General features: G+C 40.1%; 1 protein-coding gene and 1 long non-coding RNA gene across 4 annotated transcripts in view; one reads left to right on the top strand and one right to left on the bottom strand.

Moving 5' to 3' along the window:
• LOC140202565 (uncharacterized) overlaps positions 1-4015 on the bottom strand; it is an 81535-nt gene extending 77520 nt beyond the window's left edge. For both annotated transcript variants that reach the window (XR_011887121.1, XR_011887122.1), the window contains exon 1: positions 3818-4015. This is a non-coding gene — a long non-coding RNA (uncharacterized lncRNA). The remainder of the gene's footprint in view (positions 1-3817) is intronic.
• wnt16 (wingless-type MMTV integration site family, member 16) lies at positions 18-18569 on the top strand. Of its 2 annotated transcripts, none has more exons than XM_072267565.1 (4): positions 18-121; positions 2543-2769; positions 4316-4611; positions 14760-18569. In XM_072267565.1, exons 2-4 carry the CDS (start codon positions 2580-2582, stop codon positions 15222-15224), a joined length of 951 nt encoding a protein of 316 aa, XP_072123666.1. In that variant the 5' UTR covers positions 18-121; positions 2543-2579; the 3' UTR covers positions 15225-18569. The 2 variants fall into 2 exon arrangements, with proteins under 2 accessions (XP_072123666.1, XP_072123665.1); XM_072267564.1 differs by lacking the exon at positions 18-121 and adding an exon at positions 2114-2445.
• The last annotated feature ends 375 nt before the right edge of the window (positions 18570-18944 follow it).

Below are 18944 nucleotides of genomic sequence, written 5' to 3'. Positions count from 1 at the left end.
CTCGCTCCATTATGGCTGTTGTCGAGTTTTCCAAGGCAAACTTCAGTGATTAAGAGCTTTCGTCAAGTCGTTCGAAATGTACTAGAAGCTAATTTATTACCGTTTGGAGTCAATCTGTCAGGTACAGAACACTTAACTACTTGCTTCCGCACAACTATTCACCCGCCACGCATTGTGAAACACTGTCGACTCACTGTACCGCACATATAACAAACTATATACTTTTGGCATTTTTATCCAAGTTAAATGGGTTCAAACTTAAATACAGTATATAAATTGTTCAAAACGGATTGCCCTGAAAAGTCAACCTTCATATCAAAAGGTCAGTTTTACAAATTAAGTAGGCTAAAAAATGTTGACAAAATCTGATCAAAATGTGCCGACCTCCATCATCTGCGAAATGCTTTTGTGTAAATGTTAGTTCACTGATGTTGAGTAACAACCGAATCATTTTGGCGGGATGTTTCAGGCTAAATGTGTCTCCGTGTTTTGATGAAGGGAATGATTAGTTAGATGGTCAATCTTGGAAAGATCTGACAGCAAACTGGAAGTAGAATCATCCATTACATTGTGAAAACTATAAACGTTGTCGAATTGATGCTCGGATTGAATATCTCGAATCATTGTGAATAATGACGAATTTCGGGTTTTCAACGCTTCTGGAATACTTAGTTAAATATACAGGGACAACAAAATTTAATTTCATGAAGTATTGCGCAATATGACTGAAGCTAAATTTATTCCAGTAACAGAATGAGAATTAAAAAGCCAGGTGTGTACATAAATTTCAAAATCATCAGCTTTATAAACTTTCACCACACTCAAATGCTAATGCACTGTTCTGTGATCTGCATCAAACGACTGATGATATGCACAAAGAATGCCCGACCAACGTTCTGAGCGAGTAAATGCTAGATACTTGATCAAGTTCACTGCGGTCCGATCAAACTTAAAAACAGATTGCCAAATATTTATGCTCGAATAACCATTCACAACTTGAGATCTTCGACTTTAATAGACACTAAATTTAAAGGTTGGTGGTTTAATAGCAGTTATATTTTCAATCTGGGTTTCAATATTACTACCTTTACAAACATAAACAGGGGCCATATATTCTTGGCAAAACTGTATGGAAGGGGGAGGTTTAGAGAACGCTTCTCTGTTTCATTTTCTACATATCAAATAAGGACAATTATTGCAAGTATTTTCTATATCGCTTGACACGATATATCTACGGAATGTTTTCAAAGGATAAAATTTGATTGAAGAGTTGTAACGGGCTGAAACAATATTTAGTATAACCACCCTCGCCCCTCTAATCTCTCCAAGCACAAAATAAATTCTAAAAATTGATTGAGTTTAAAATTTCGAAAATGCTGCCTGTACGATATAGCAAATTTTGTCAGTCAGGACCAAATCATTAATGCAACTCGATCCTTTTCCCAACCAGCATTTTAATCGAAATGTTACGTAACTTAGTTCATCTCAATTTCCACATTTCCTGCAAAAATTTAGGTGACATTTGTTGATATATTTGACAAATGGAAACAAGCCAAATGTTAAACAGACGCAACAGATCAGGCAGGATCTAAGGAGATCTAGGAGAAATGATCACCTGGTTTATATTCCAGGTGATCATTTCTCAGAGCCGAAACGTAAATTCTATTTCTCTCCTGGCGCAGCAGAACGTGTTGAGTGTTTCTCCGCTTGTATTTCAGATTTCCAGCAACTCAACTGCAGTTATTTTGTTTTTTTGAACGCATCGGTTAAGTTGCTAATCGACTGTCATTCAATTCAATAATATTAAAGTGGACGGAGTGCAGCTTGTGGCATTAACATTTTACTGAGTGCATAATATCAGGCCCGCAAAAGTGCTTCTGAACGTAAAACCTACTAAGATTTCAACGGTAGTGAAACTTGAAATATTATATTAAATTCGTTGCTACCACCCGCTACAGCTTGTGTTCGAAGTTAACACTTTCATGAACAAATTAGACGGGACACTTCTTATGATGTGGCGTCACAGGACCACCGACCAATCGTTCCGGCAGTATGTCTATTTTATTTTAATTTCGTCTCTGTCCAATGGGAAATTGTGGGCGGCAACTAAGAGCTTGGCAGCACAATTCTTCGCAAGAGTTTGTTTCTTCTCTCATCTCTCTTTCCAACCCTGCCTCTCTCATCCACCGGCTCAAAAAACTGTTTTGTAAACTCCCACAGAAATTACAGAATGGACAGTCTGTTCACTCTAAAGAATAATACCCCTAAAGTTGCAGGAAATTGCGCTTATGTTCAATTACATTAACAACGTGACACCCTCGCGTGGCGAAATATAATAAATGATTCGATCATGGAGAGAGGGGCTTCTCTTGGATTATACCGGTGTGGTGTGTTACTGGTGGCAATTCTAACAGCATTTCCATGCTATTGTCACGGAAATTGGATGTAAGTAAAGCTTAATTCCTGAAAGCGTTAGATGCCAATTTATTTGCGGTGTACAGTTTATTTGATGGTGATGTGCTTTTCTACATCCTCGCGACAGGTGGCTAGGATCCGCAGCCAGTGGAGTTACAGAGAAAATGGGATGGCTAGGTTTGCCGCTTTCAAACAAACAGAAAGATCTATGCAAAAGGAAACCCAGTCTTTTGCCAGCTATTAAAGAAGGAGCTCGCATTGGTATTTATGAATGCCAACGTCAGTTTAAACACGAAAGGTGGAATTGCTCTATCACTAATGATTACTCTGTGTTTGGCTATGAGTTAACCAGTGGTAAGTCAAGAACGCAACTTTTTTTAAATCAATTCTCCGATCCAGATGTAAAGTTATTACTTCGGATCTACAGCTTTGGGGTTATTATTAGATGACAAACACACTTTTAGCATTTCTTCTTTCTAATTAAATCTCAAGCAGTTGCTGTATTAGATGTAAATATTATGATAATTTAAAGTCTAACAATGCAAGTTAATATATTGGTTCGACTGCTCCGTGAAATCACAAATAAACGATTGGATAGCTTACAGGCTGTTCTGCGGGTTACTGTGTCCATGTGAGTTCCGTTAACTTTTTTCAACAAGTTTGTTAAAGTTATCAGGTATTTGGTAAAGTAGTGCGCTTCCTAACATAACAAAAATGTGAGGATGACGCTGAATTTTAATGAGGAAAAATAAATAGCCGGAACTATAACATTCAATTTCAACAGGGAACAATGTTAAACTGATACCTAGTCATTCGCGGGGTTAAATAACTTATAGTACAGGTTATCATTTATTGAAACGAGTGTCTTTGGTCGATAAACTTGTAATTTGCTAACATAAATTCAGTCACTGAGTTTTTACATGCATTTAATGGCAGCACGTTTCTCTGATGCATTAATGTTTGACCACAACATAGAATCGTAGCTTTTAAGGGGATCAAGGCATGTCGGACAGATAGCAATCGCGGAGTTTGTTAAAACGGTTTTGTAAGTTTGCTAGGTTAAAAAAAACCTCCTTCATGTCGTCCACAATCTCACCTAATGGCTGCATTTCTGTGCGCGGTTCATTGCACAGCCCGCAGCAGGGGAAAAGGAATAATGGACATTCACGCTAAAAGTATTTGATTCCTATCTTTACGGCATTGTGTGTGCATTTTGCACAGGAAGCAAGTCGACCATATTTCAGTGAAATGGAAATTAAGATTTCCATTTCACTGAAGTCCTTTAATACTTGCCGCTCACTTGCTCTTCTACGTTTAAACGCAAGCCGGTACCATAAAGTAAGGCGATAAGAATTTACCATTTGTTAAATATTCATTCATGAAAATACCTCTACCTACTCACTCTACGCGTAAAGCAATGAGTTCTTGGGTCCTTCCGTGGGTTGTTGAAGTGTTCACTCTCGGCTCCAGACTGGCGCCACACGCGGGAGTGAGGGACAACATAGGGTGAAATTAATGCAACGGCTTCCAGCGACTGTGGATAGTCATTTCCGGGATAGTTTCGAAAAAGCGTGATTTTAAAATAGTTTCAGAGTTCGAATGTCATCTTACTGCGTTTACTCTTCAATTTATAGGATATTATTTGTGCTTTCACTGCAGTGTCAAATACCGCAATATAAACTAATATAAGACGTTAGAAATAAAAGAACACCCTTTTTACGCTTAGCAGATCAACTTGCCTCTCTTTGCAGATGCTGTTTGACCTGCTGAGTATTTCCAGCATTTGGTGCAAATTCCTCTGGTTTTGTTGCTGTACTTGCCTTCACACTTGCCGCACAGAGGGACAGGGTTGGGTGGAACTTCCTCCGTGTGGTAATGTCCAGTCTTTCTCCTCCGGCAGGTACTAAGGAGAGCGCCTTCATTCAGGCGGTAATGGCGGCGGGGCTCGTGCACGCGGTGACGCGCGCCTGCAGTGCGGGAAATCTGACCGAGTGCTCGTGTGACCGGAACCTTCGGAGCGGCGGGTCGGTCAACGAAGGCTGGCACTGGGGCGGCTGCTCGGACGATCTACAGTACGGCATGGCACTCAGCAGGAAGTTCGTCGACACGAGCAGAAAACCGGTGGACGGAGAACTCGGAGCAGGCAAAGAAGCGTGGACGACCATGATCCTGCACAATAATGAGGCGGGTCGACAGGTAAGAGAGTGGGGTGGATGAGAGCGACCCAGATCTGGGTCTATTTCACCTAGGCCAACAGTTAAATCCAAATGGTCTGTCCTTCTTCCTTCAGTAAGTGGTCACAATTCACTGTGCTGGAAACAGCCAGCAGACCAGCCAGTGTTGGTTGGTTTCTGCGATTATGTGTCTTGATGTAATAGTGGCGAAGCTAAAAGTCATTCAAAATGGAGATGGAAGGGAAATTCCCCTATCAATCAAACTTGATATCCAAACATTTGTAAATTGCAGTTGATGGAAATCTAAAATAAAATAGTGAAGGCATATCACAGGAAACAGTTAACGTTTCAGGTGGACGGATTTATAGCACTTACTACATATGTATTTGTTTTCCACTGTGCAGGAGAAATTCTGATTTTTTAAAATAGGACAATTTGCGGTAGCTTCGGTTTCTTCTCTTTAAATAGCCTCCTTTTTCTAAGCAAATCGACTTGTATACAATTAACTATTTGCTGTACCGTGTTCAGATCTGCCTCTAACTCAATGGTTGACCTAGTGTTGCCAGTAAATGTTCTGTACTTTGAACTGTCTTTGCTACCAAGCAGGGGACTGCTAGGATAAGAACATAATTGTTAACAGGTAGAAGGTTATCAGTTTCACGTTAGTACATTTTTAACCCTTGGTTTGTTATCAAATAGAAACTCACAAGGTTGCTTTGTGCTCTGATGTGGGTCAGAAGTCACAAGATATTTGAATTCAGGGACATGTATAAGAATATAGGAGTAGTAAGCCATACAGCCTGTCAAGCCTACCACATCATCCAGTGAAATTACAACTGATCTATGCTGGCCTCATCTCTTCTTCTGTGCAGGAAAAGCTTTTTTAAGTACAGTATATAAAGGGTAAAAGAGAGTCGAGGATAGATACAGGACCAATACAAAATGACACTGGAAATATTGTAATCAGAGATGCAGAGATGGCAATGGAACTGAATGCATATTTTGCATGAGTCTTTACAGTGGAAGACGTCTGCAGTATACTGGACATTCAAAAGTGTCAGGAAGTGAAGTTTGTGCGGTGAAAATTACGACTGAGAAGGTACTCAGGAAGCTTATTGGTCTGAGGGTGGATAAATCTCCTGGACCTGATGGAATGACCCTCGGGTACTGAAGGAAGTAGCTGGAGAGATTGCGGGGCATTAATGATCTTTCACGAATTGATAGATTTTGGCATTGTACCGGATGACTGGAAATTTGCAGATGTTACTCCGCTATTTAAGAAGGGTGGGAGGCAGCAGAAAGGAAACTATAGACCTGTTAGCCTGACATCAATGGTTGGGAAGTTGTTAGAATCGATCGTTAGGGATGAGATTATAGAATACCTGGAGGCACATGACAAGATAGGCCAAAGCCAGCATGGTCTCCTGAAAGGAAACTCCTGCCTGACTAACCTACTGCAATTCTTTAAGGAAATTACAAGCAGGGTAGACAAAGGAGATGAAGTAGATTTTCAGAAGGCCTTTGACAAGGTGCTGCACATGAGGCTGCTTAGAAAGATAAGCCCATGGAATTACAGGGAAGTTACTAGCATGAGTGGAGCATTGGTGGTCGGCAGAAAACAGAGTGGGAAGAAAGGGATCATACTCTGCCTGGCTGCCAGTTACCAGTGGAGTTCCACTGCTTTTCACGATGTATATCAATGATTTGGACTATGGTATTAATGGATTTGTGGCTAAATTTGCCGATGATACAAAGATAGGTAGAGGAGCGGGTAGTGTTAAGGAAACAGAGAGCCTGCAGAGAGACTTAAATAGTTTAGGGGAATGGCAAAGAAGTGGCAAATGAAATACAATGTTAGAACGTGTATGGTCATGAATGTTGGTGAAAGAAATAAACGGGCAGGCTATTATTTGGATGGGGAGAGAATTCAAAATGCAGAGATGCAAAGGGACTTGGGAGTCCTTGTGCAGGATACCCTAAAGGTTAACCTCCAGGTTGAGTCAGTTGTGAAGAAGACAAATGCAATGTTGGCATTCATTCCTAGAGGTATTGAATATAAGAGCAGGGATGTGATGCTGAGGCTCTATAAGGCACTTCTGAGACCACACTTAAGAGTATTGTGTGCAGTTTTGGGCTCCTTGTTTTAGAAAGGATATACTGACATTGGAAAGGGTTCGGAGAAGATGCACGAGAGTGATTCCAGGAATGAAAGGGTTACCATATGAGGAATGTCCGGCAGTTCCTGGGCTGTATTCCCTGGAGTTCAGGAAAATGAGGAGGGGATCTCATAGAAACATTCCGATTGTTGAAAGGCCTGAACAGATTAGATATGGCAAAGTTATTTCCCGTGGTATGGGATTCTGGGACAAAAGAGTACGACTTCAGGATTGAAGGACGTCCTTTTAGAACTGAGATGCGGAGAAATTACTTTAGAATAATAGAAAAGTACACACAGTAACAGGCCATTCGGTCCTTCTAGTCTGTGCCAAACCATTTACATTGCCTACTCTACTTGACCTGCACCCTTACCCCTCCCATCTGTGTACCTATCCAAACTTCTCTTAAGCATTGAAATCGAGTTCGCATGCACCACTTGTGCTGGCAGCTTGTTCCACACTCTCACCAGTGAAGAAGTTTCTCCATATGTTCCCCTTAATGTTTTCACCTTTCACCCTTAACCCATGACCTCTGATTGTAGTCTCACCCAATCTCAGTGGAAAAAGCCTACTTGTATTTATCCCCTCTATACCCCTCATAATTTTGAATACCTCTAACAAATCTCCTCTCAATCTTCTACATTCCAAGGAATAAATTCATAAATTATTCAGTCTTTCCTTGGAACTCACGTCCTCCAGACCCAGCAACATCCTTGTAAATTTTCTCTGTACTTGTTCAGCCTTATTTGCATCTTCCAAGTTTCAAAGTAATTCTGCAGTTCCAAAAGGCATCGGTGAGGCTGCATCTGGAATACTGTGTACATGGGCGGCACTTTAGTCAGAGGGTGGTAAATCTGTGGAATTTGTTGCCACGAGCGGCTGTGGAGGCCAAGTCATTGGGTGTATATAAGGCAGTGATAGATAGGTTCTTGAATAGCCAGGGCATCAAAGGATATGGGGTGAAAGCAGGAGAGTGGGGATGACTGGAAGAATTGGATCAGCCCATGATTGAATGGTGGAGCAGACTCGATGGGTGGAATGGCCTGCTTCTGCTCCTATATCTTATGGTCTTATAAGAAGATTCATTTCAAATATTTATCCATCACCACCTTAAATATGTCTCAGGATCTGACCCATATCTCTACCCCTGGTCCCCATCTTTGTTGTTCTCCTACTACTATAATATTGTAATCATGGGGTTGAGATAAGTAATCAAAATTCTGCAGAAGTTTTATCCTTACTGATATTTGTTCAGTAGATTTTAATAGTTCACAAATGTAGCAAAATACTGGCAGAAGTATTCACCAGATTGATTCCTGGGATGGCAGGACTTTCATATGATGAAAGACTGGATCCACTAGGCTTATACTCGTTGGAATTTAGAAGATTGAGGGGGGATCTTATTGAAATGTATAAAATCCTAAAGGGATTGGACAGGCTAGATGCAGGAAGATTGTTCCCGATGTTGGGGAAGTCCAGAACGAGGGGTCACAGTTTGAGGATAAAGGGGAAGCCTTTTAGGACCGAGATTAGGAAAAACTTCTTCACACAGAGAGTGGTGAATCTGTGGAATTCTCTGCCACAGGAAACAGTTGAGGCCAGATCATTGGCTATATTTAAGGGGGAGTTAGATATGGCCCTTGTGGCTAAAGGGATCAGGGGTATGGAGAGAAGGCTGGTACAGGGTTCTGAGTTGGATGATCAGCCATGATCATACTGAATGGCAGTGCAGGCTCGAAGGGCCGAATGGCCTACTCCTGCACCTATTTTCTATGGTTCTAGAAGAGAATATGCTGAGACTGTAGTCGTGTGTTTTTTTATTATTGAAAATAATGACATGATGTTAAGTTATTCCTGGAACGGTTGTACTCAATATGTGGTGCTTGATCTGTATGGACAGACATTCACTAAGTATGTCTTCAATCACTATTATTATCACATCTGGAATTTTTCCTAATTGTGACATTCAACCTATAGTTAATCTTCATTGATTAAGTTTGGAGCTCAGTGTGCTCAGTACAAGGGTGACCATTTTCCAAAGTTGAAAATTGTATTTTAAAAAAAAAACATTGTATCATAACAAGCTGTTCAGAGTGTGGTTTGTCATTTTCACATTGACCTAGATTGATACCATGCACCAGTGACATTCCATTTAGTTGACTAAGATGTGATCTAACCCCAAAACACACTATAATCATGATGTGAAAAGTGATTATAACTTGACACCAATTATGTAGTTGTCATGTGATTAAAACTGGGTTGCAGATCCCAGCTAATCTGACACTGAAGTTAAAGCTTTGAATATTTTATTGAAACAAGGGTGATGAACTTACATGGATCAGTACATGAAACTATGACGTTGAGGCCATTACAGAGACAGTGGTCACAAGTCTTGACCTTAACTGTCGCCTTGGAAAAGGCTAGGAGCAGACTTTATGGGAAAGTATTTAATTGGGGGAGGGCTAATTATGATGCTATTAGGCAGGAACCTGGGAGTACAAATTGGGAACAGTGGAACAGGGAACATCGAAATGAGCAGTGGTTGCTTAGGAAGTACTTGAATGGGGTTCTGGATAGGATTGTCCTATTGAAGAAAGGAAAGGATGGTGAGTTAAGGAACCAGTGTTGACAAGAGAAGTGGAACATTCACTCGAGGAAGAAGGAAGCATACTTAAGGTTTAGGAAGCAAAGATCAGACAGGACTCTTGAGAGTTATAACATAGACAGGAAGGAGCTTAGGAAGTGACTTGGGAGAGCTAGAAGAGGACATGAGAAGGCCTTGGTGAGTAGGATTAAGGAAAACCCTAAGGCATTCTACATGTATGTGAAGAACAGGATCCATAAAGTGAGGGTAGGATCAATAAGGGTTAAAAGAGGAAATGTGCCTATGGTCAGATGAGGTGTGTGAAGTCGTTAATACTTCGCTCAGTATTCACCAGTGAGAGGGACCTTAATGAATGTGAGGTTAGTGTAGAAAAGTTGGAGTATGGTTAATATCATTCCTTTGTTCAAGAAAGATAATAGAGATAATCCTTGTGATTATAGATCAGTGAGTCTTACATTGGTGGTGGGCAAACTACTGGAGAGGATTTGCAAATTTGGAGAATCATAGTCTGATTAGGGATAGTAATCATGGTTTTGTAAGGGGAAGGTACTGCCTTACAAGCCAGATTGACCTTTTTGAGTAAGTGAAAAAACAAATTAATAGAGGTACAATGGTGAATGTGGTGTATATGAGTTTTAGCAAGGCATTCAACAAGGTTCCATATGGTGGGCTCATTCAGAAAGTCAGGAGGCATGAGATCCAGTGAAATTTGGCTGCAAGGATTTGAAATTGGCGTCCTCACTTCAGGCACAGGGTGACAGCAGATGGAGGTGGTCCGTGACCAGTGATGTTCCACAGGTATCTTACTGGGATGCCTGCTCTTTGAGATTGTGTAAGTGACTTGGATGAGGAAGTGGAAGGGTGGATTAGTTAGTTTGCAGATGACATGAAAGTTGATAGTGTTGTGAATAGTTGTCATAGTTTACAATGGAGTATTGTCAGGATGCAGAGCTGGACTAGGAAGTGACAGATGGAGTTCAATCTGGAAAAGTGTTAAATGATACACTTCAGGAAGGTTGAACCTGAAGGCACAAGGTTAATGGCAGGATTCTTAGCAATGTGGAGGAACAGGAGGATTTTGGGTCTGTGTTCATAGATCCCTTATTAATAGGATGGTTAGGAAGGTGAATGGTGTGTTGGCCTTCATTAGTCAGGGGATTCAGATCAAGAGCCACAAGGCAATGTTGCAGTTCTATAAAACTCTGATTAGATCACACTTGGAGTATTGTGTTCAGTTCTGGTCACTGTGTTATAGCAAGGATGTGCAAACTTTAGAAAGGGTGCAGAGAAGAGTTACCATAATACTACCTGGATTAGAGAATGTGTCTTGTGAGGAAAGGTTGAACAAGATAAGGCTTTTCTCTTTGGCAAGGTGGGGCTTTTCTCTTTTGATCAAGAGTTATAAGATGATGAAGGCATAGACAGAGTGGACAGCCAGCATCTTTTTCCCAAGGCAGCAAAAGGCTAATATGAGAGGGCATTCTTTTAAGGTGGTTGGAGGAAAGTGTAGGGGTGGGGGGATATCTTACTTGCTTAAGACCATCATCTGTACTGGGGCGCTGACAGCAGTTCAACAAGAGTCCTGTGTCCTGAGACAGCATTTAAGTCGCCCCTAGGTGTCTTGATGTATCATTCCTCTCCCAGGGATGAGGTCTTTGGAGTTTCTGTAGCACTGGGTTTTTATGGGATGGGGTTGCTCACTCCATGCCGAACCCTTCTCCTTTCGCAGCCGGGCTCAGGACCATCCACGGTGAGTTGGGCAGTATATCGGAGGTAGTTTTTACACGTAATGTTAAATGCATGGAACATTGCCGGTGATGGTGGTAGGAACATTAGAGACATTTAAGAGACTCTTAGATAGGCATATGGATAAAAGAAAAATGAAGGGCTAATTGAAAGGGAAGAGTGAGATAAAAGGATCAGCACAACACCTATATTGCCCTGTACTATGTTCTATGTACTTCACTGAGATTTAGGGTCACAATGGTTCTTGAAACTGATTGCTAGACTCAGCATTGACACAGACTTTAAGGCTTGCTATAAACAATAAACCTGAGAATGACCCCAGAGGCAAAGGACACATTTGAAAGAATGTTTCACAAAGCTTTAATTTACATAGGGTACACTAGAATTTCATCTTGCTGCAAAAGCACACATTACAGCTGTGTAAAATCATTATCCAGACTTGGAAAAATTCCTTTTCCATTTGGGGAAGAAAGTCTCCAGATTACACATTATTGAGGCATCAGTGAGACACAAACAGCTGGTATTTCTGGTTAGGCCTTAAAAGTAATGTACCAGTACGTCATTTTTTTTTCTGCTTGATTTAATTAACATGGAATAGTTTTCTAAAAAGTCACATTGCCACCATTACATAGAACTGATATAACTGTCTTTATGTCAACAGAAAACACAGCAAAGGAGTTTCTGTGGAGAGGTTTACTTAATGTTTGTTATATGTACAGTGGCATTCAAAAGTTTGGGCACCCCTGGTCAAAATTTCTGTTACTGTGAATAGCTAAGCGAGTAAAAGATGAGCAACACACATCAAAGTTGCTGGTGAACACAGCAGGCCAGGCAGCATCTCTAGGAAGAGGTGCAGTCGATGTTTCAGGCCGAGACCCTTCATCAGGACTAACTGAAGGAAGAGTGAGCAAGGGATTTGAAAGTGGGAGGGGGAGGGGGAGATCCAAAATGATAGGAGAAGACAGAAGGGGGAGAGATGGAGCCAAGAGCTGGACAGGTGATTGGCAAAAGGGGATACAAGAGGATCATGGGACAGGAGGTTCCCCCCCCCCCCATCTTTCTTCCCAGACCACCCCCCACCTCCTTGTCTTTCTTCCCGGACCTCCTGTCCCATGATCCTCTCGTATCCCCTTTTGCCTATCACCTGTCCAGCTCTTGGCTCCATCCCTCCCCCTCCTGTCTTCTCCTATCATTTTGGATCTCCCCCTCCCCCTCCAACTTTCAAATCCCTTACTCACTCTTCCTTCAGTTAGTCCTGACGAAGGGTCTCGGCCTGAAACGTCGACTGCACCTCTTCCTACAGATGCTGCAAGGCCTGCTGCGTTCACCGGCAACTTTGATGTGTGTTGCTTGAATTCCAGCATCTGCAGAATTCCTGTTGTTTGCGAGTAAAAGATGACCTGATTTCCAAACGGCATAAAGTTGAAGATGACACATTTCTTTAATATTTTAAGAAAGATTACTTTTTTATTTCCATCTTTTACAGTTTCAAAATAACAAAAAAGGAAAAGGGCCCAAAGCAAAAGCTTGAGCACCCTGCATGGTCAGGACAGGTTGACCTTCACTAATCCGGCACCATTGGGACCTGAGGAGTGCTGGATTAGTGAAAATGCCAAATTACAGAAGGATCATATTAAACATAATCAGTGTACGGATTATCAAAGAATCCAGATTACAGGTAGTCGGATTAGTGAAGGTCGACCTGTACTTAGTAACACCCCCTTTGACAAGTATCACAGCTTGTAAATGCTTTCTGTAGCCAGCTAAGAGTCTTTCAATTCTTGTTTGGGGGATTTTCGCCCATTCTTCCTTGCAAAGGGCTTCTAGTTCTGAGATTCTTGGGCCATCTTGCATGCACTGCTCCTTTGAGGTCTATCCACAGATTTTCGATGATGTTTCGGTCGCGGAACTGTGAAGGCCGTGGCAAAATCTTGAGTTTGCGCCTCTTGAGGTAGTCCATTGTGGATCTTGAGCTGTGTTTAGGATCATTATCCTGTTGTAGAAGCCATCCTCTTTTCATCTTCAGCTTTTTTTTACAGACGGTGTGATGTTTGCTTCCAGAATTTGCTGGTATTCAATTGAATTCATTCTTCCACCAGTGAAATGTTCCCCATGCCACTGACTGCAACACAAACCCGAAGCATGATTGATCCACCCCCATGCTTAAGAGTTGCAGAGGTGTTCTTTATATGAAATTCTGCACCCTTTTTTCTCCAAACATACCTTTGCTCATTGTGGCCATAAAGTTCTATTTTAACTTCATCAGTCCACAGGACTTGTTTCCAAAATGCATCAGGCTTGTTTAGATGTTCCTTTGCAAACATCTGACGCTGAATTTTGTGGTGAGGATGCAGGAAAGGTTTTCTTCTGATGACTCTTCCATGAAGGTCATATTTGTGCAGGTGTCGCTGTAGAACAGTTCACCACCACTCCAGAGTCTGCTAAATCTTCCTGAAGGTCTTTTGCAGTCAAATGGGGGTTTTGATTTGCCTTTCTAGCAATCCTACGAGCAGTTCTCTCAGAAAGTTTTCCTGGTCTTCCAGACCTCAACTTGACCTCCACCGTTCCTGTTAACTGCTATTTCTTAATTACATTACGAACTGAGGAAACGGATACCTGAAAACACTTTGCTATCTTCTTATAGCCTTCTCCTGCTTTCTGGGCATCATTTATTTTAATTTTCAGAGTGCTAGGCAGCTGCTTAGAGGAGCCCATGGCTACTGATTGTTGGGACAAGGTTTGAGGAGTCAGGGTATTTATAAAGCTTTGAAATTTGCATCACCTGGCCTTTCCTAACAATGACTATAAACAAGCCATAGCCCTAACAAGCTAATTAAGGTCTGAAACCGTGGTAAAAGTTATCTGAGAGCCCAAATCTCTTGGGGTGCCCAAACTTCTGCTTGGTGTTCCTTTCCTTTTTTTCACTCTTAAAATTGTACAAAACAAAAGTAATACACTAATCTTGCTTAAAATGTTGAAAAGAATGTTTCATCTTTAACTTTATGACTTCTGGAGATTAGTTCATTTTCTACTCACTTAACTATTCACAGTAAAAGAAATTTTGACTGGGGTCCCCAAACTTTTGCATGCCACTGTAGATCAGTGCATATTATTCCATAAGGCATGGGAGTAGAATTAGGCCATCTGGCCCAGCAAGTCTGCTCCACCATTCAATCATGGCTGATTCAATTCTTTTTATCTCCTCCTCAACCCCAGTTCCCAGCCTTCTCCCCGTAACCTTTGATGCCATGTCTGATTAAGAACCCATCAATCCCTGCCTTAAATACACACAATGACTTAGTCTCCACAGCTGCATGTGGCAACAAATTCCACAAATTCACCACCCTTTGGCTAAAGAAATTTCTCGGCATCTCTGTTTTGAAAGGGTGCCCCTCTATCCTGAGGCTCTCCCACCATGGGAAACATCGTTTCCACATCTAGTTTGTCTAGGCCTTTCAACATTCGAAAGGTTTCAATGAGATTCCCCCCTCATCCTGCTGAATTCCAGCAAGTACAGACCCAGAGCTATCAAACATTCCTCATATGATAATGCATTTCCATGTGGTTGTATATTGAAAAAGGAAAACGCATGTAAGGTTTAATTTATAAGTTTTATACTTACAAATTTAATAAAAGTAGTTTTTTTTTGTGTGGCTTCTATAGGCTGTGTCCAAATTGATGTCCGTGAATTGCCGTTGTCATGGTGTGTCTGGATCATGTGCGGTGAAAACTTGTTGGAAAACCATGTCTTCATTTGATCAAATTGGCCAATACCTGAAAGAGAAATATGAGCACAGTGTCCAAATCCTGGACAAGGCAAAGAAGAAGGCTCGGCGCAAGGACAAGGACCAGCGGAAAGTGCCAGTGAACAGGGAGGACCTGGTACACATTAAAAAGTCACCCAATTATTGTGTAGAGGATAAAAAGTTAGGCATCCATGGAACTCGGGGGCGTGAATGTAACCGAACCTCTCCTGCTTCAGATGGCTGTAACCTGCTGTGCTGCGGACGGGGATATAACACACACGTTGTCCGGCATGTGGAGCGATGTGACTGTAAATTTGTGTGGTGCTGTTACGTGCGCTGTCGGAGATGCGAAACGATGACTGATGTACACACCTGCAAGTAGCTTAAAGTCAAACAGAACAAGGGGAAAGCTTTGCACCAAGGAAGCGTGAGCTCTTGCTGGTTTTAACGAGCAACTACACAAAGTTGAACAAGCTGTTTGTAAAACATTTGCATGGTCATGACTTTCAGTCAAGTAGAGAATATTTTAAGATATTGCCATTTGTAACTGAGCAAATCCTATGAACAAAAATTTAAGACTATCATCGAATAAAGTAACTGCTTTGTCTCAAATTTATAGAAAAAAATCAGAAGAAAAGGAGCTGAAAGAAAACCACAGATGGAGCAGCAGAAGTACTAGAATACTAGTACACAATACTGAAATAAACAGCTGCAGATGCTGGAATCTAGAGCAAAAAAAAACTACTGGAGGAACTGATCCATTAGGCAGCATCTGTAGAAGCAGAGGGATAGCCAATAGATAGTTCTGAATGGTCAACTATGCCACTGCCTCCACAGATACTGCCTGACCTGCTAGATCTTCCAGCAGCTCTTTTTTTTTACTGGAATACTATAAGCCTTTTAGTGGAGATGGAATATAGTAGTATTTTAACATTCCAAATTAAATGTTTGAAAACTTTGTATTTTTACTTAAGTATAGCATAACTTATATAAAATGACTGCTGTATTTTGTTAAACCATAGAATATGTTCAAAACCACAGAAGTAGCATTGTCTGAAGTTGAAATATAATATTGACTTCTTGAAGATTAAATCTTCTAAATTACTGATCACTGATGAAAATGGAAACATTGAGACACTGTATTTCAGTTGCATGGCAACAGTGTATCTAAAACTATATTACTTACAAAGTAAAATAATTTAAGTTACTAGGGTGTGTTCTAAAGAATAGTGGTTCGCACCTTAGGAAAATATATGTACAGAGAATTTTAATTTCAGATGACAAGCATTCTAACAGCTTAATATGTGTAAATATTTAACTTATGCAAAATGTGTAAAAGGTCAGCCATAATCTCACTGTATAAATTGTAATTATCATAGTTGTGCTATGTTATGTATAAAATGCAGTTGAGAATTGAAAACATTTAAAATGTTTTTTTTATTGTTTTTGATATCTAAGGTTACCGAAAATGTCAGTTTTGGAGTTTTATTTTAGATACATGCATGTCTTGCAGAAAATATCCTTAAAAGAGGAAAATGTGTTTTTGTTAGAACAAATGCATTTTTAAAGTTATCTTTTCTAAAATTCTAAGATTTTACCTAACTTCTAAACCTCTCGTTTCAGTAGGGATTGTGAGCTGTGAAAAATAACATGACAGTGAAAAATACCACAAGTCCATTATTTATAAGGAGTTTTAGTTTAATGATGACCTTTGGTCTTAGCCTGATTTGATGTAAAGATGAAAAAAATACAAGTAAAAATAATTATTTAGAATCAAATAAAGTTTGATATTTGCCTCCTTAGTGAACTTATTCCCATTGGAAAGTCTGAGACTGTTATGTTAACATTTAGGCTTCAACTTAATATAGTTAAATAGGCTCATGATCCAACCAGAAAAAAAATGTACAACATTCATGCAACTGAGTATCATAAATTTATATGAAAGTAGATTGTGAAAAAATAAATGAGAACAACTCTACTGACTACTCTTGGCATCTGCTTTTGTGCATGTCTAGTTAAGTGTGTGTTTTATCATCCCCCTTTAGCTTTGCAACTAACAACTCAACATCTTCAAAATAGCACAAAACAGGAAAACCGAAATCTCTCCATTGCACACTTAAAAACAGCCAAGTAAATGATAAGTGTTATTGTTTAGGCAATGCCTTGGAAATTGTTCTACTCACAAATAAGACTTTAAAACTGATCCATCCTCTATGTAAAATTTCACTGCATAATAAAATTGATTACACTCTTAACCAGTGTGGCAGTTATGAAGTATAATCTTTTAATTTAATTGTGTCTATATGATACTTAATTGGTTTATTATTGTCACGTATTGAAATACCTCGGGAAAACTTGTCTTGCATATTGTTCATATGGATCAAATGATCACACAGTGACTTGAGGTAGAACAAGGTAAAACAATAACAATGCAGACTAAAGCATAGCAGCTACCATGAACATGCAGGTAAACAGCAAGGTGCAAGATCATAATGTAGATTGTGCAGTCGAGAGTCCACCTGATCATACTAGGGTACCATTTAGTAGCCTTGCAACAGCGAGATAGAAGCTACCCTTAAACCTGGTAGCACATGGTTTCTTGCTTTTGTATCTTTTGCCTGATGGAAGTGGGAGAAGAGAGCACAGCTGGAGTGGGTGTTGTCAAAGTGCTGTTCAGTCCTTTCAAAATTAGAATGCTAGCAAACTAAGGAAAATGAAAATAAAATTTGGAGACTATAAATGTACAAATTGTGTAAAGGGAAATATAGCAGCATCAAAATACTTAAATGAATATAACAATAGTCTGAAATATTTTTCCACCAATTTGTAGTGAGTGTGACATCTATTATAAAGCTTGTAATAAATATTGTATTGATATATTCTTTGAACTAAAGCTAAATCCTTTCTGTTTCTTCTGATGCGTTAATGGGAATCATTTGAGTACAGTTGCTTCTGGGCTGAAGTTTGTGGAATCAGGTCCTACTCCAACACACAAATCTGGTGAATCATTTCCAGTGCAGAGCTGAGACACTGTCAGAGGTCTTGTCCTCTGGGTGAAGTGTTAAAACCATGACCCTGGTTGACTCCTGCATAGGCACAAGGGATCCCAAGTCTTGATTTCACAGAAAAGCAAGGATTCTTAATGTTCTGGCCAAACCATGTTCATTAAATATCACTGCTACCATGTTTCCTACATCATAACTGTGACTACTCTTAAAAAGTATTTCACTGTGAAGTATTATGTCATGTCCAAAGGTTGTAAAGTGCTCTTAATAAATTTGCCTTTTTTTTTGGCTTAGATGATTTAAATGCATCAATCATTATATACACTAACTATAAACTTTCCTAGGGAAATCAGAAGTGTTCAATTATACTCTTGGCTCAAGCTTGGTATATGTCAAGAGATGAGTCACTCACACAAAGTGCCTAGCCCAGACCTGATCTTGTTTATGTGACTGATGTGGCTGAGTTTCAGGACATTGGCAGCAGAGGCTCAGCAATGGTAGTGTCTCTGAATTTTAAGGCTAGGTAAATATTGTATTCAATATATCCTTTGAACTAAAGCTAAATTTCGTTAAAGCTAAAATGTACTCCGTTGTTAGAGATAACCATTACCTGAACATTTTGTGATACAAATGTTACCTGCCAATTACCAGCTCATGCCTAAATATTATCTAGGTCTAGCTGCATGCAGTCGTGAACTGTTTCATTTGCTGACGCATTGTAAACGGAATTTAACATTGTGTAATCATCAATAAACATCCCCACTTTACCCTTATGATGGAAAAATGTTATTGCCAAAGTAGACAAAATTGAGTGTTCCCAGTTAAGTGATTAGGCAATCTAGTGAAAAAGCCATGACCATTTGTAATAAAAGTTGTGTAATTAGACACCAACTTGAAAAGTACAATAATGTTATTGCATAGGCAGATTCGCTTCACGTAACAAAAATAGAAAATGCTGGAAACAATCAGTGACTCCGGCAGCATCTGTGGATAATGTTTCAGATTGAAGATTTTTCTTTAGAATTGGAAAAGGAAGACAACACGTTAGTTTTAAGATGCAGAGAAGATGAGGGAGGGACAATAAGACAAAGGGATAG

This window comes from Mobula birostris, chromosome 9 (genome assembly GCF_030028105.1).
Source record: "Mobula birostris isolate sMobBir1 chromosome 9, sMobBir1.hap1, whole genome shotgun sequence".
Classification (NCBI taxonomy): Eukaryota; Metazoa; Chordata; class Chondrichthyes; order Myliobatiformes; family Myliobatidae; genus Mobula; species Mobula birostris.
Note: the sequence above shows the minus strand (reverse complement) of the source record. Positions and strands in the feature narration are given on the sequence as shown.

Excerpts from the sequence above, each read along its gene's own strand:
- wnt16 (XM_072267564.1), top strand. The coding sequence starts at position 2,351 with ATGGAGAGAGGGGCTTCTCTTGGATTATACCGGTGTGGTGTGTTACTG. Across the intron at positions 2,770-4,315 it reads TGGCTATGAGTTAACCAGTG|GTACTAAGGAGAGCGCCTTC; the intron begins GTAAGTCAAGAA and ends CTCCTCCGGCAG. Across the intron at positions 4,612-14,759 it reads ATAATGAGGCGGGTCGACAG|GCTGTGTCCAAATTGATGTC; the intron begins GTAAGAGAGTGG and ends TGGCTTCTATAG.